Here is a 17,288-nt window from a genome sequence, read left to right as displayed (position 1 = left end):
CAGAACAGATCTCTCGCCTCCCTGAACACCTAATACCAGCTGGCTGGCTAGAGAGCCACATGAGTGTAAGGTGCCTGTGACAGCCAGAGAAACCCACAGTCCATTCAGCAAACATGTATGGGTGCTTCTCTGTCCCAGATGCCTCCTCCACACCGTGGAATACTATGCAGCCATCAGGAATAACGCGCCAGTCCCAGATAACTCATGTGGAAGTTGAGTATAGGAAATGGAAACAGCAAGATGCTGTATAGTGTGCTACTTCTGAGACTGAAAAACAAAAAGGAATAAACCTATGTTTGTATACCCATAAAACATCTCTGGAAGCATACAAAAGAAAATAGTGACACAACATTGTAAAATGACTATAAATCAAAAAAAAAAGTTAAAAAAAAAAGAAAATAGTAATAGTATTGCATGTGACGAGGGGCAGGAAGTGGCTGAGGATAGGGTGGGAAGGAGACTTCCTTTTCACAGTGTTCCCTTTTGAACCTTTTAATTGTTATTCCATATGTCTGTATTACTTATGAAAAATGACAATCAAAAGAAGACCCCTTCTCCTTAAGGGGGAAGGGAGACATGCAAACAGTTACAACATTCCATGCTCATTGTTATCATGGAGATGTAGACAGGGTGGGAAGGGACTACAGGAGAGAGGCCATCCAACTCGGCTTGTGGGTGTGGAAGAATTTGGGATCATCATAGGAAATGCTGGAACCTCTCTCAGCTCAGACTTGCCAGAGCCTAAAGAGCACAGCGAGAAGGGACCCGCGGTAGAACTGTAGGAGCAGATAGAGGCCAGCACCCCTACTGCCTTCTGTGCCAAGCTAAGAGGGTGCAATTTTATCCTAATAGGAAATGGGCAGCTATTAAAGAATTTTCAGCAGGGGAATGACCTGTTCAGATTTGCTGTTTAGAGAGAGGATTCTGGCAGGAACACAGAAGTATAGTTTAAGAGGGGCAAGGATGGGGCCGGGAGACTCGTTATGAGGTTAATGCAGGAATCTAGGTGAACGAAGTAAGATGGACGACGCGGGGCAAAGGGAGCCAGGATGGAGGAGAAGGATGAAACCCAAGACAGGTAATAGGCTCGAAATGTGTATGGAGACCACATGCAGATCCAGCTCTGCTGCTCTTGGTTTTCTCACGCTGGCATTCTCTGCACATTCAGGGCCACAAACACCCCCTAGTTGGCAGGATGGGTCTGAAAGGGCTGCTTCCAGGTCAGCCTGCCTGTCTCCTTGCCCCAGGCTCCAGCTCCTTGGCAAAGAGGTGCAGAGAAAAGAGAACAGAAGCCTCTCCCTTGCCATTCAACTCCTGGGTCTCTCTTATTTATTCCACGCTCTCTCTCTCTCTCAAGATTCGGGTCCTCTCATTATTTCTGAGCTGTACAGCTTGCTGCTTCCCTGGCTCGGCTCTCCCACCCCTGTCTGCGAAGTGTCAATCAAACCATCAGATGAGCAGTTCAGCCTTACATCCTTTACATCCTTGGTGGCTCTGCCCCAGGACACAGCAGCAATTGCTGACACACAGCAGCACGGTTAGGGCTGCTGGCTCTCCCTTTAATGGTCTTCGTATCCAGAATGGGTGTTAAAATGGAATTTGAGGGGATCGCTTCTCTCTGCCTGCCCCTATCAGGACAGCCACCGGACAGGCAACCCTGATGGAGAGGGGAAGCCTTCAGAAGCTGGTTTGCTTTTCATTTTAAGGTTGGCCAGTGTCAGCTTTCGGAGGAGTCGTTTGAAATTCTTAACAAGAAGCAGAATGCTTGAGTCCAGGAATCCAGGGCAGGCTTGTGAAGTAGGGATGGGGAAATGGAATTGTTATTTTATTTCTGAAGATATATTATATTAAACAAAGGAGAGGTGGGCTACAGAGCCGCTTTGTAGTTTCCCTGGAGGATGAACAATAAGAAATGTCAGGGGGCAGCTAGGAAAACGGAGATTAGAACAAAGGAAGAACTTCCCCGGGCCCTGGAACCAGTGACAGGGAGATCTGAAGCATCTGCTTCCTCAGGGGATTTCTCCTTATCCTTTTGCAAATTGTGAATGGAAGCGCAATTTTTATAGAGTATGGAAATTAATGAGCGTTAAGCTCAATTACCTCGCCAAATTCTCTTTAGATCTTTGATAACACACACACATAGCTCGTGGTTGTGATCTGTGTGCGTCCATTTGTGTTCTGCTTCCCTTCCTCAGTATGATTTCACTTACTTACACATTTCTGCGGAGCCCACCGTGCTCACACTTGTCATTTTGAATCCTACCTAGTATTCCATTGTGTCAACATGCCAGAGTTTGTTCGGCTATCCCCTGTGGCTGGATTGTTTCCAATTTTTTAATATTGTAAAAGCACAGCTACGAATGTCTTCATACAAATGTCTTTTTCTCCCCTTGGATATTTCCTTGGGGTATAGTTCCCCAAGTCAAATTTCCAGGTCAGAAGCTTTGAACCATTTTACGGTGCTTGCATGCTCTCCAGGAAGCCCAGACAAGCTGAGTTGCCACACTACTCTCTCTCTGTCCACGCGGCACTGACAACATCAGATTTTATCATTTTTATTTATTTTTGCTCATTTAATAGGCACATAAGCATACCTTGAAGTTATTTAATCGCCATTTCTTTCACTGCTAGTGAGACTGGGCACACTTCCACGTGAGGATTTATTGTCTGCTTTTCCTCGTGTGTAAACTGTTCATCTTCTCTGACATCTTATCAAGAGAAATCCGGGGGCTGACCTTCTATATTTATATCAAGGCTTTACATACTTAAATAGTACATTTTTCTTGGTTATGTCTGCCATTTTTTACCCTAAGGGAGCTGTCCTGTTGTGAAGTGGATGCTATCTGGTCCCAGGTAGGGTGGGGTTGAGGTGACTTCTGGATTCTAGAGAAATTTCTTTTTTGAGAAGAAAGCAAAGCCAATCATATTACACCCCCTTTCTGGGCCCCCATCTTCCTAGGAAAGGAAGGGTTGGGCTGAGGATTCTTTGCTGGGGCTGCACATCTTCCTATGGTTATGTAGATTTCCTGGTCCATTATTTTCTCCCACTCACAGTACAGCCATGAGAGAAACAGCAAAATATTTAAATCAGATTCATCATCACAAGTCTGACTACTCTTCAGTTTGGCACAGTGGTTAAGGGAACAGGTTCTGGAGCAGAAAAAATGAAGTTCACATCTCAATGCCTCTGATTACCAAGTGTGTGGCTTTGGGCCTCTGTCAGCCTTAAAGTCTTTGGCATAAAGTGGTGTTTCAGTTATGGCTGCATAAAAAACTCTCACAAATCTTAGCTAAAAACAACAACCGGTTTATTCTATCTCATGATTTTGTAGGTCAGGAATTCAGATGGGTCTTGGCTGGTTGAGTCTTCTGCTCCACGTGGCCTTAATTGGGTCACTCAGTGGTATCTAGCTGGTGGCTGGGCTGGGCAGGAGGGTCCAAGATTGCTTCATTCTTATATCTGGCTCTCTATGTAGTCTCAGGGCCTCCTTACGTGGTCTCTCCAACAGGGTGGTTGGACTAATATGGTGGCTCAGGGCTCCAGGAGTGAGTGCTCCAAGATAAGAAGAAGAAGCTGCTTTTAAGGCCTGGGCCAGAAAGGGTACCAGTGTACTTTCCACCATATTCTATTGGTCACGTGGTCACAGATCTTGTGATGGGAAGAGTGACCAAGAATTTGGGGCCATCTTTAATATGCCAAAAGTGGGGATAAAAATATTTTCTCCTAGGGCTGTGAAGCTTCAACTAAATAATGCAAGCAGAGGCTGATTTATTGTGAAGCTAATGAAACTTCAACCACCGGGCTCCTTAATTGTATGATTTCTTCCAAGTTCTAGCATCTAATTTTGTATTCACAGTTTTTCTTTTTCTTTTCTTAAAGAGGATCCCCAAATTGTATAAGAATTAGGCCCTATAAATCTTAGTTCTGTCCCAAATGTATGTTAAAGAACTCATTTAGCACACTGCCTGGCACAGAGGGAGTGCTCACTACAGGGGCCCTCATGCCCTAGGCTGGTGCCCGGTCCCCTTCTGGGCCTCAAGAGAAGGCTCCTCCTCTCACTCTGCCCTTTCCATTTGTTCAGGATCATTTCTCCTTCTCCTTTTTAAAAGATGAATCTAAAACATGCGGAGAATAATTTCATAATCACAAAACTGCCCTCCCAATTGTGGCCCCTGCGTCTACCCCACTAACCTCACCACCCACCAGAGGGGTGGGCCTTTCTCTGGGTATAGTGCCAAGTTCTTAGCTCTGCTCTCTAGAATCTCCAAAGGAAATCAGGCTGGAGAGAGGGAAGCCAGTAGGGAGAAGCAGCATTCCTGGTGCCCAGCTTGGTCTAGGAGGCATTGAAATTCCAGGGCCGAAGTCCTGAGACAAAGATCATAATGAGACAGGAAGGTGGCATAGGAAGGAGCCCATTTGCATGACAATAATTGAGCCAAGAATAGAAAACTAAAGGGATGCAAGGGTGAGGCTGGCAGCTGAGCTGGGCTAAACCTCACAAATCAGACTACCCAGCTCTGCTCTGCAGGGGAAGCGGGGGTTGAGCCGGGTCGGTGCCAGGCTTTGGGGGTTGGGAGAAGTGGGGAGAAGGACTTGGCCCCAGGGGACTGTGTGAATGCTGGCCAGGATGGACTTTGCTTTACTCCTCCTCCTTCAGGCCAGAGCCTGCCTTCCCTTGCTTTCTTCTTTATATGTGGGCTCTGAGGCTGTAGGGCTAACTCGGTGGGCAGGATGGCGACTCAGAAAGATCTCTGTGACACCATCGTGATTGGAGCAGGCATCCAGGGCTGCTTCACTGCGTACCACCTGGCCAAACACAGGAAGAGGGTCCTCCTACTGGAGCAGGTACTGTGTCCCTTCTGCACTCTTAACCTCAGGGACTGTCCCTTTCTCCTCCCCTTTTCTGGAGCCAGCAGCTGTAGGGTGAAGGCCAAAGGCCTGATTATCACAAATTCTGCACAGTTTGTAGCTTAGCTGCCTGGTGTGCTTCAGTACAATGCAAGTAAAGTTTCATTCTTTCTAAGGTTCACTTTGGATTTCTAGGCACATTTCCTCCTTTTGCTGCTCTCCAGCTCCCACCCTTGACCAAGAAGTGTTCCAGGTCCCGTTCTCTTCCTTCTTGCCACCCTGTCTCTTCTGTGCCAAAATAGTTGATTCTGGCCCAGAAAAACAATCAGTTCTGCTTTGGGTAACCTTAAGTAAAGATAATTTTGCCTAGAGGCAAAGACTGATTTGTCAGCCTAAGAGGTAGGATTCTTTTCTGCACATTCCTGGCCTCTCACCCTGGAACACAGAAGAGGCTTCCGTTTTTTCTGCCACCTCCGGATAGTAGCAACCTCCTTGTCTGACACGCAGGAAATAAGACTTAGGTCTTTTTTTTTTTTTTTCCTTGTAGAAAAGGTGACCCCATGCAGTGCAGTCTACAGTGGCCACTGCACTGGAGACTGTGGGTAGGCCCTGAATATCCAGAGTCCTTTCCAGGGTAGGGCCACCCAGCCCTCCAAAGGTTTCTACCTTCCCATTCTGCCTCTATCTATCCAGGCTGGTTTTGGTTTACTCTTCTTTGTAATGAGTTGGATTGGTTAGAAAACTTTAATTTCTCTGTCAGTTTTCTCAAAATCTGAAGGATTCCTGGTCCAACCTTGCAGGAAACACGCCAACTTTTGCTAAATCCCAAGGTGGTTCCCAAGGTGGTGTCCTGAGTGATCTGAGGCCACATAGAAAGAGTCATCATCAGTTTTCTTGTCCACAAAATGAAGAGCCTAGACTAGAATGATCTTGAAGGTTCTTTCTAATTCTGCTCCTCTGTAAGTCCAAGTGTAGGGGAGGTTGCAGCAGGATGACTGAAGACTAACTAACAGAGGGACTTTGGGATGTGAATGATGTTAGCAAGAAGGAAGCCTGAGTTAGAGCTGCTGAAGAACTAGTATTCAGAAGCTGAGTCAGTAACTTGGCCATAAAGGGAGACTGTATGGAAATATTTGAAGAATAAGTGCTCCTGGCTGAGAGCACATGATGAGCTGGCTCCTAAATGCCAGGGGTGACAGCTGCAGTTGTCTCTTATTCTCCATTTCCAGTTCTTCCTCCCACACTCCCGAGGAAGCTCCCATGGGCAGAGCCGGATAATCCGAAGGGCGTACCCTGAAGACTTCTACACCCAGATGATGGCCGAGTGCTACCGGATATGGGCCCAGCTGGAGCATGAGGCAGGAACCCAATTATACAGGTTGGCTTGGGAGGGGAGATTCCTTGAATGATGGGGCTCGGCACCTGGGGGTTCTTTTACTTATGCAAGTGGGCAGTGCCACAAACACACGAACACTCAACATCCAGTGGAGGGACACAGGGCCTCCGGAAGTGCCAGGCACATGGAAGCTTTCTGCTTGCTGTCATTATGATCTCTTCATAGGTCCCGCTGGCTCTTGCCAGGCTCTGAGTTCCAGGGCTGGGTTTAGACCATGTGTCCAAGGCTTGCAGAGGTTGTTTTGGGAAAACTGCTGGAAAAAAGACACTGGGCAGATGCCCAGAGCTAGAGTTTATATCTACATCTCTGTGGAGCGGTTGGAGACTCTCTTGGGTCAGGGATTGAAACAGAGGAGGAGGCTGCTGTCTTCTTTTTATTCCTACTAGTATCACAAACTTTCATGCTGGGTCCTCACCACCAGAACAACCCTTATAAATCCGTTTCATTCCCTCTGAATACCTCCTCCCATAGGAACAAATGGGGATGCTCCTCAGGCTGCATTGCTTGCCAGGGAATGAGCCCGCAGCTATTTCCCTATTGCCCCCATGGCCCTCTCCGGCCCTTAAGCCCTCCCTCACTGACCTTTCAAATACTCATGGGCAAGGAGGCAGACAACCCAGGAGGCAAAGAGAACTTTAACCACCCATCCCACCATCCCTCCCACCTTCTCTGTGGCTCCTAACTGAACTTCCGACAAAACCACGGCTCTACCCTACAGGGTGGCAGTTATTTTAATGGCCAGGAACCAAGAGGTTACTGTTCTGTTGCAAAAACACCATTAACTTAAGAACAAAGTGAAATCCATTATGCAAATACAGCTAGGGCAGCTAATTACAGATTTATACCAGAGGCAGCTAATGTACCCAGCACCCAAATAAAGGAGCATGTCTTGCTGAGGGGTGGCCTAGCAAAAGGACCCCTCTCTGTCAGCCATCTGTGAATACTGCTGAGTATCTTGTGCTAAAAGAACTGCCGAGGACTTGGAGGGCACACTTCGTCCCAGCAGACAAGGAGGCGACTAAGGATGTTTGGAGAGTGTCTGGCATCTTTCAGAGGGAAGACAGTTCTGGAGTCAGACAGGCTTGAATTTGACTTTGTGCTCTACCTCTTGTCAGCTGTGTGACCTTGAAAAAGTTTCTGTACCTCTCTGTGCCTCATTTTTTTCTCATAGGCCTTTGTGGGGATTAAATGAGACTCTCACAAAATACTTGGCATTGTGCCTAGCACCTTTGAATAAATGGCAGTTCCTACCACCTATTCTGGGTCAGCGGTATCCTATCTCCATTGATCAAGGGGGAATAAAGGCAAGAGGAGACATGGGATGCAGCAACCCTGGACATCAAGGGGAATGGCTGCTGAAGACAGGGAAAGGGACCCTCAGGTGGGAGAATCTCATAATGTCACAATCCTCCTCTTTGGCAGAAGGACAGGAACTTGGAAGGGCTTTGGAACCATGCAGGCCTGGCTTCTACATATCAGCTCTGACATATTCAGCTACCTGTGAGACTCAGTTTTCTCATCTGCAAAGTAGGAGTGTAATAATAGTATCTATTTCATGGGACTGTTGTGAGGATAAATACGTAAAGGGCTTAGAGTAGTACCTGACAATTCATCCTCATCATCACCACATAGTTTAGTGCTTATAATAAGAAACTCATGCTGTTCTAAAAGTACTTGATATATGTTAACTCATTTAATTCTCCCTACAACCTTATAAGAGGGTTTCTACTGAGTAGTCAGGGTCTTAACTTGTTAGTGCAAATTGTGAATTATGCTACTTAGTCTAGAACAAGGCTTGGCAAACTTTTTCTGTGAATGGCCACACAGTAAGTGTTATAGGCTTTGCAGGCCATATGGTCTGCTACAACGATTCAACTCTGCCAATTACTCAGCTCTGCCATTGTGAAAGCAGCCATAGATAACATATAAACAAATGGGCATGGCTGGGTTCCAATAAAATTTCTGATAATTTTCATGTCATAAAATAGTCTTCTTTTGCTTTTTATCAACCTTTTAAAAATATAAAGATCATCTTGGCTTGTGGGACAGATGAAAACAGGTGGCAAACCTGACTTGGCCCCTGGGTCATAGTTGTTGGCTCCTGGTTTAGAAAATACCACAGACTGGTTACCTTGTCCATCCCCTGTCTCCAAACAAGTTCATGCCTAAATCATCCCAGGTCAGAAGACTGCTAACATATATTTAAAGACTGGGACATATCATAGCCTCTCTTAAAAGCCTATACCTATGCTTCACAGCCCCATTTATGGAAAATGAAGAATACAGTGAATGTTCTTTGAAAAATCTTTACAGTTCTATACAGTGCTAGGTACTCTTATTGTTGTTGTTGTTATTATTAATGAGACCTTTCTTATGGCTAATCTAATTTACTCAGGCACACTGATTAATTTGGTTCTTTTACTTAGTAGAGACACAGAACAGATACTTCCCATTCCAATTCCTTTAGCTTTTGTTCCTAATGCTGATTTTCTAAATGATTCATCAGCTGTGTGGTTCTTATTCTCCTAGATTCTTCTGGAAGAACCAGCACAATATCATAATCGAATGGATAGATATGAACATATTTCCTTAATGCTATTTGATGACAATTAAAAAAAAAACCTATATGAGTTGATAGTTAAGGTAGTTATACAATTCTTTTTGTTCTGTTCTGTCACTTTCTGTGACAGTGGCATACTAAATATGGGTGGACTCAGGATATTTGCATATATTCTGGGAAAAGACAATGACACATGTGTCAGATCACAAGGTCTGAATCTTTTGTGATGTGTACAGCCAGAATGCTGAAACCAAGAGCAAATCCCAGCTCTGTGGCCCATCTCTTTCCTGCCCCGCCTTCCCCCTTTGAGTCCTACTATCTAGCTCCTGACCCGGGCTGCCCCTGCTTAGCTGACAATATCAGACAAGATCACAGCCGTAGGCAGTACAGCTGCTGGCAGAACCTGGTGGCCCCCTCCGCAGCTGCTGCTTCCTGTGTCTGCAAAGTGTCTGGCTTGTCAGCCATGTCCCCTCCCCAGAGCAGTCTCTGTTAACCAATTCCACCTCGCCCCACTGAGCAGAAGATGAAACGCCAAGAGCTCCTCGAAAACCAACAAAGACAGAGCCATTACCAAGTCCCTGTTGGAGTCCCTTTCCCAAGGTGACTCTGAGAGCTGGCTTGCCTGGCAATTTTAACCCAGATAGGGAAAAGTTGGAGCTTGGGATGGGACATAGCAGGTGCAGGGAGAGCTGTCTGCCCCTCCTGATTCTTCCCCACTCCATCCTGCCTCCTGTCCTGCTATAGTAACTGGTGGAAATCCCTCATCACCAACTCCTGACATCATTAGAGGTTTTAGTCAGGCCATAGAGGAGTCAACAAGGCCCTTGGGAGGAATCTTTGATTAACTCTTCTTAGTACTAGATCCAGCTAGGGTTGGGAGGAAGGCAGAGTTAGTACCAAATGCTTTCCACATAGGTGACAGTGTTCTGGGACTTGGGAGTTCCTGGCACCCCAGCCTCTCTTCAAGGTGCTATCTTTCTAGATCAGCTCTGACCAGTCATTTCCTGGCCTTTTTCTTTTTCTTCCTGTAATGCCCTTGTCCCTTCTCACCCTTCTCCTCCTCAAACTTTGTAGCCTGGGTCTGAGCAGAAAAAGAGAAGAGGGAAGCCCCGAGCATGGGGGTGAGAAATTGATGCAGAATGAGTAGACTGTTTATTGGGATCTAGGAAAAGCCATTAAGAAAATAAGCACTTAAATGATTTTCAATCTGCCCATGGAAGTCATCTATCTTCATACTGGGGGGAAAAGGCCCGTTCTCCAATCCCAGTTTTGACTGACTGATTTCCAATTCTCTAAGCATTTCCCACAGGAGCCTCTCACCTATCTCCCATAATGACAGGCCTTTGCATTTCCAGGCAGTGTTTTACATTAATTTCCGATTTTGCTCATAATGGTCAAAAATCTCTCTCCAATCCAAGGCATTTCTCCAGCAGTGCATTTCCCTCAGGCCAAATAGTTCAGCTGTGATCCACGGAAAATGAGAATTTCCCAAACGCATCTTCAGACTAGGGGAGGGTCCAGCATCACAAATTCAGACGGAAAATTTCCCACTGTTAGATCAATATCTGGGCTAAGAAATAAATGCTACAGGGGCAGAGAGCTGGAGCAAAATGATTACAATTGGCACAATTACATTCACCGGCAGAATCAGCTCGCTGATTACTCCTTGGGATGGGGAGACCCTGCTTCGTCCACCACAGGATGGCTTGGGAATTAGAACATCACTCAGCATTTCATAATTCGACAGATTTGCCCATTGTCTTGGCATGAGTTCATTCTCCCCACACCGTACATTCTTGTAAGAGGAATTCTTATTTCAAGGAAAAGAGGAAGGAAGGAGGGAAGAAAGGAAGGAAGGGAGGGATGGAGGGACAGAGGAAGGAAGGAAGGGAAAGTAACTAAATCTCAGAGTACATGAGAGACCAAGGCTGGTATGTTGCAGATGGGGGTTAAAATATGCTGCTCTGAAATTTCCGGGCCAGGGGTCTGACATTATGGCTGCTAAACTGAAGATTAAGCCAGGTTTTTCCCAGAATTCTACCTAGCCACAATCCCATTAGGTACAAAGGGCTCAAGAACGTACATTTGGGTGACTTACTTATCCTGTTGACCAAAGAGTTTCCTAGGCAAGTTTTCATTACCTGAGAACCAATCTGAAGTCCTTTTGGGGCCACAGGAAAAAGACTGCTGGCGTGGAGATTTCTACAGTGTCTTTCCTTTGCTGAGCTTTGAAGAGGCAGAGGCACTCACTGCTTTCTCACCAGTGGTGAATGCTGGGTAGGCGCGGGCCGTGGCAAATGGATCGGGCACGCTGCGCAGCTCTGTGTACAGACACCGGCCCCAGGGCCCGCTGTGTCCCTACCCCCTTCCAATCTTCTCTTTAATCCCCCCAACCAGATAATGTGGGATTTGGAAGCATGTAATATCCATGAGACTCCATTATAGGCTATTACGAGCTTTATATACAGTACCTGGGGGATGCGTCAGGCTGATGCTGGTCACTGTGGCTGCTGAAACTGAGAGGGACTACAGGAATGGTCCCCAGGGCCAAAGTGACCTTTCTATTGTTTAGATCAGTTTCCACAAAAAGGGAGCTCTGATCTCTTGTGACAGAGAGAGAGAAAGCATTAAAGAGAAAAGGCTTTTACTCTCTTATGGAGTAAGAAGCATAGAAGGATGTACAGGGAGAAACAAAATCACTGAATCACTGAATTAATTGCTGGAGCCCTAAGAGACCATTTACTGGTATTTCTACATGAGGGCACTATTGGCATTTGGGTGGAATCTTCCTGAGCACTGCAGGTTTAGCATCCCTGGCCCCTGCCCACTAAATGTGAGTGGCAGCCCCCAGCATTGTGACAGCAAAAAAAAAAAAGAAGAAGAAAAAAGAAAAAAAAAAGGGTCCATGCCATTTCCACATACCCTTGGGTTGGGTCTGGTACCATCTGGTGTGGAACCACCAATAGTCCAACAGGCCTGTGTTACAAAGGAAGAATCTGGGGCCCATAGCAGGGAGCAACCAGAGCAAGGTCACAGAGGGGATGTCAGGACTGGACCTAGAGCCAGAGCTCCCAATTTAGGACCCTTTCCACAGAACAAGCAGCCTCTGAGAAGTCACCAAGAGATAGACAGACACACAGGAAGGGACAAAACATTATATGACAAGAAAAAGGGACAGGGAAAAGAAACAGCAGAGGGTGGGATAAGGGGGAAGCGGATAAAGAATAGAGATAAAAACAGTGAGTAGGGTCAGGGGACTGGAAGAAGGGGAAGAACTCATCAAACTCAGTGAACACTTACCACTTCCTAGTTGTAGAGAAAAAAGAAGACTTAGGCTCTCTCCCTTCAAGGGCAGGATGGATCCTGAGGAGGGAGGATGGATGGACTAGCAAACCAATAGTGAGAGCCAAGGGCAGATTTGGATGCACATGAACTGGAAACCAGCTCAACAATACTGGGACTCTTATGACAGAATAGAGGTGACTTTATCTGTGTTTTGAATGTGAGGCCAGGACTCCCCTTGATGCTTGGCTCCAGGTCCCTTGCTGAAGACTGAGAGAGAATGGCCTAGGGCCTGGATGAAGACACTCATCCAGGTGTGTGTGTGTGTGTGTGTGTTTTTTTTTTTTTCAACAGGCAGACTGGACTACTGCTGCTGGGAATGAAGGAGAATCCAGAATTAAAGACAATCCAGGCTACTTTGTCTAGTCAGGGAGTGGAACACCAGTATCTTCCATCTGAGGAACTGAAGCAACGTTTCCCTAATATTCGGTTGGCCAGGGGAGAAGTGGGGCTGTTGGACAAGTCTGGAGGAGTTCTCTATGCCGACAAAGCGCTCAGAGCCCTCCAGGTGATATCGTGCAACATTAGGGGTAATTCAGCTCCTACTCTGGGCAACCTGGTTCCCCATCAGCCATCCCCCAACACCCAGAGTCTTTGCCCTTTCAGGTTTAGTTTTGACTTTTTGGGCAGGGGAGTTTTATATACCCTGCTAGCCCTGGACAATATGGGAGAGGAGGTCTAGATTCTGCACTCTCTTTTCTGCCCTCATTGGAGGACTCTTTGTCCACTAGGGTGAACCACATACATAATGGGTTCACCCTTCCCTGCTCCTGTCCTTTCAGGATGTAATCCAACAGCTAGGAGTCATAGTACGTGATGGAGAGAAAGTGATGGAGATAAAACCAGGGCTACCAGTTGTGGTGAAAACCACCTCCAGGAGCTACCAAGCCAAGAGCTTAATCATCACAGCAGGTCCTTGGACCAACCAGCTCCTCCGTCCCTTGGGAGTTGAGCTGCCTCTCCAGGTAAGGGGAACTGAAAGCCTGAGAGCTGGTGCCTAAGAAAAGAAACTTTGGACCCACATGGACTTGAGTTTGAGTTCTCGAACTGCCACTTTCTAGTGGATGACTTTTGACATTTTACAGGTTATAAAATTGAGGCTCAGTAGACTCACCTCAATGAACCTCAATTTTATAACCTGTAAAGTGGGTGATAGGGCTGTTGGAGAGTTAAATTAAACGATATATGTAAAGACCTTAAGAGATGACCTGGCCTATAGTAAGCACTCAATAAACATGAAGTATTATTAACTCCTGGAGAGACAGAGAAGTAGGACTGGATGCAAGTATGGGAGAAGATTAAGAATGAGGGAAGAGACAGAGATTCAGAGATTTTTATGCATTATAACATAATGTAATATGTAAATGACATGAGAATTGAGTGAAACAAAGATGGCTGAGTTAAGCAGAGCATCTGGGCTTATATTAAAGGGCTACAGGACCCCAGAAATGCTTTCCCTCTTCATCTTCCACTTCTTCTCCCTGCTCCAAGACTCTGCGGATCAACGTGTGTTACTGGCGAGAGAAGGTTCCTGGAAGCTATGGTGTTTCCCAGGCCTTTCCATGCTTCCTGGGCCTGGACTTCTGCCTGGCTCCTCACCACATCTACGGGCTGCCCTCCGGAGAGTACCCAGGGCTGATGAAGGTGAGCGAAGAGGGCAAGAGAAGGCTAATAGGGGCCCACGCAGATTTGCGGCAGCTGTTCCCTCTCAACAGACTCCCCCAGATCCCAGTGGGCAGCAGCAGGAACCTACTTCACTATTTACAGTGTGCAGAGCAAGCCTCCCCCCCACCCCCCCGTCACACACCTGTGCTGGGCCCAGCAAAGGGAGCGCTTCCTTTGCACACATAGGGTTAGTGGGGGAATGGACAGCTAGGCAAACTTGTGTGGCAACAAACAGCATCTGTCAGGACTGGGCAAGGCTGGGATGATGGATAGGGGGCATTCTGTGTATAAGCTTGCCCCCCGGGCTGGGGGGAGTGTGCATGGGGGCTGGCCCTCCCAGCTCACACTGCTCTGATTGGGAGCCAGGTCTGCTATCACCACGGCAACAATGCTGATCCCGAGGAGCGGGACTGCCCCACAGCTTTCTCAGACATCAAAGATGTTCACATCCTCAGCCGCTTTGTCCGAGATCGCTTACCTGACCTAGAGCCCGAACCTGCCGTTATGGAGCACTGCATGTACACGGTAAGGGTGTGGGCAGCCGGGCCAGGACCTCCCGCAGCCCTGGAGAGCAGGGGAATGAAATAGACCAGCCTTGGGCTGATCAGGCCGGACTCTACCTGACCCCAACAGAGTCTGTGACTTGACACAAATGAGCTCATTTCTGCGGGTCGGTTCACCTCCACCAGAGAGGGCCCATTAGAAGTTATTCATATTCCTTTTCATTAGGAAACTAGGCTTATGTCTGGCAGTCCTTCACTATGTTTCCCAGAAGAGCTCTAAAAGAGTTTTTGGCAAGATGTTCTAGTTGAGCAGGCCTTAGGGACAAAGAGAAGAGACAGATGTCACTAGGGCCTGAGGCATCTTGGCTAAAGTTAGTTTACATGCATTAACTGAGTGCCTACTGTGTTCGTAGCTCTATACAAGAAGAGACAGACGGACGAATGAGAAAGACGGGTGAATGGAGTTACCTAGGGCACTGGCATGCAGAAAGCATTCCTGTGCCCTATTCTCATTCTTTCTGGAAAGAAATACAGTCGAGGCCCCTCCCTTCTGAGCCTGCAGTTCTTCCTCTACCCTCTATCCTCACACAGGTGTGATTGTTTCTTTCTAGAACACTCCTGATAAGCACTTCATCCTTGATCGACACCCAAAGTACGACAATATTGTCATTGGTGCTGGATTCTCTGGTGAGCCTGAGCAGCAGAAGATGGGGTGCCTTAAAGCTGACCTGCCTCAGTGCCAGGCAAAATGGTGTTTTCCATGCTTTTAGCTGAACCAATAGGGGCCAAAGCCTAGACCTTGAGTGTATAAGGGGGCTGGGAAGGGCTATCAGAGAAGAAGGGGTGCTCATGGTGGGAGGCAACTTCAGGTTTTGGGATTCGGCCAGTGGGAAGGTTAGCCCTCTCTGGGGACCTTGTGGGGGACTTCCAGGAAGCCCAGCCCCTCTCTCTCAGGATGCCTGACAACCTATTCTCCTTTCTCAGGACATGGTTTCAAGCTGTCCCCTGTTGTGGGGAAGATCCTGTATGAATTAAGCATGAAATTAACGCCATCCTATGACTTGACACCTTTTCGAATCAGCCGCTTCCTTGGCCTGGGCAAAGCTCATCTTTGACCTCTGGCCAGCAGCCTCCCTTCTGCACACAGGAGCTGTGAATAAAACCCTTTGCTGGGAAAGACTTCTCAGAGGAAGGAAGGAAGGATGTGAGATGTCATCCTTTTCTCCTGCCTCTCTTCAGACACCCACAAACACCTGCCAATTGAATTCACCTTTCCCTAGCCAGCACCCCAACCCCACTACTTTTTTGCTTCAGAAGTTCAATTAGATATTCAATAATCACAGAGTAGCAAGGACCTTTGAGATGGATGTCTCAATAAGGAGGGGGCATAAAGAGACCAAAGCACTTAAAATTCTCTTTGCTGAGGCATTTGATGAATTTGGGATAGGTTTGACTAAAGCTGCCCAGGGGAGGGTAAACAAGATGATCTGTAGACCACTAATGACCTTGGAGTTCTTTTTCATAAAACCAGAGCCGTCTTCTATCACAAACTTCCATAAAATCTGGCTCATCTTGGGTGCACAGTAAATGTTTGTTGAAAAAAAATGCGTTGAACAAACAGATAAGTGACTGCATTGCATGAAAGTCTGTGGGAGGCTTTATTTTCCATGTGACCTTGTTTCTTACAGACTTTAGTTATCTAAATTAGCACCACAGAATCCATTACCCCAGGACTCCTTGGGGTCTTTATCCCCTCAATGCACTGTACCCTTTTTCTCTGGATTCTTTGTCTGGTTCTCATCCTCTCTCTGGTGCTGTAAAGATGCCCAGCTCCCAGTCTCTCATTAAGGTGTATTGTCAGGTCTTTATGAAGATGAAGCTGTTATACCAGAAAGGAAGAGAGAGACACACTCGCTTAGAAACCCTGTTCAATGTTTGAATGTTAAATGTGCCATTTTATTATCATTAGGATTGCTCCCACTTAATGAAACGGCATTAACACCGAGGCGGCTGGCCTCCTTGCACTAATTGCTTTGGAAGGAAACAGGCTCATAACTGCCCCAGGGTGGGTGGAGGGGTGAGGGGTGTAAACAGAGACTCAAGCAAGGTTAAGTGCACTCAGATGAAACCCAGGCAGGAGGATCCCCATACCCAGCCAGTCTGACCCCAGAGAAAAGGAGTTAAAGTGCTCTGCGGAGAAAAAAAACTGGGACTGGGTGGGGTGGAAATGTTCCGGGGAATTGCTGCGGGGATAAGAGTGGGAAATGGGAATAAGGAAATACAACACAGAGGAAATTACTCTTCAATTGCCATATAGGCCTAGGCACATGATTAGCACTGATTTCTCCCGGGAATTATAAAAGCCAGCCAATCCCATCAGCCCCATGCCAAGACTGCATTTTGGGTGCTCTCACTTGGTTTCCTGAACCTCAGCCTCTGTAAAGGGAATAATCCTATCTGTAAAATGGGAAAAATACTACATCATGAGTCAACCTAGAAGCTATGATGCTAAATGAAATAAACCAGACACAAAAGGACAAGTACTAGATGATTCCGCTTGTGTGAGCTTCCCAGATTAGTCAAATTCATAGAAACAGAGAGTAGAATGGTGGTTGCCAGGGGCTGGGGGGAGGAGGGAATAAGGAATTATTGTTTAATGGGCACAGAGTTTCAGTTCGGGAAGATAAAAAATTCTAAAGAAAGATGGTGGTGACGGCTGCACAACAGTGTGAATATACTTAATGGCACTGAAGTATACATTTAAAAATGGCTAAAATGGTAAAAATGAACTATACATTTAAAAATGGTTAAAATTTTATGTTATGTACATTTTACCATAATAAAATAAAAAAAGAGTAATAATACTGACCAACTCTACAGGAGTGTGTGAGGATTCAGTACGATCCTTCATTCATTCATTCAATACACAAACATTTATTGAGCTTCCACTATGTGCCAGGCACTGTGATAGGC

General features: G+C 46.5%; 1 protein-coding gene across 2 annotated transcripts in view; it reads left to right on the top strand.

The window, feature by feature from the left end:
- The window catches only part of PIPOX (pipecolic acid and sarcosine oxidase), a 90,274-nt gene extending 73,408 nt beyond the window's left edge, over positions 1–16,866 (top strand). Inside the window, exons 1-8 of one of the 2 annotated variants that reach the window (XM_006184947.3) lie at positions 4,654–4,846; positions 6,079–6,227; positions 12,442–12,655; positions 12,930–13,112; positions 13,639–13,791; positions 14,179–14,337; positions 14,927–15,002; positions 15,300–16,866. In XM_006184947.3, coding sequence (XP_006185009.1) covers positions 4,733–4,846; positions 6,079–6,227; positions 12,442–12,655; positions 12,930–13,112; positions 13,639–13,791; positions 14,179–14,337; positions 14,927–15,002; positions 15,300–15,430 — 1,179 coding nt within the window. In that variant the 5' untranslated portion in view covers positions 4,654–4,732 and the 3' untranslated portion in view covers positions 15,431–16,866. Of the gene's footprint in view, positions 1–4,653; positions 4,847–6,078; positions 6,228–12,441; positions 12,656–12,929; positions 13,113–13,638; positions 13,792–14,178; positions 14,338–14,926; positions 15,003–15,299 lie in introns of those variants that run through there. The other variant, XM_032457593.1, reaches the window with a different exon arrangement.
- Positions 16,867–17,288: the final 422 nt, after the last annotated feature.

This window comes from Camelus ferus, chromosome 16 (assembly GCF_009834535.1).
Source record: "Camelus ferus isolate YT-003-E chromosome 16, BCGSAC_Cfer_1.0, whole genome shotgun sequence".
Lineage (NCBI taxonomy): Eukaryota > Metazoa > Chordata > Mammalia > Artiodactyla > Camelidae > Camelus > Camelus ferus.
This window is presented reverse-complemented; position numbering and strand designations above follow the sequence as displayed.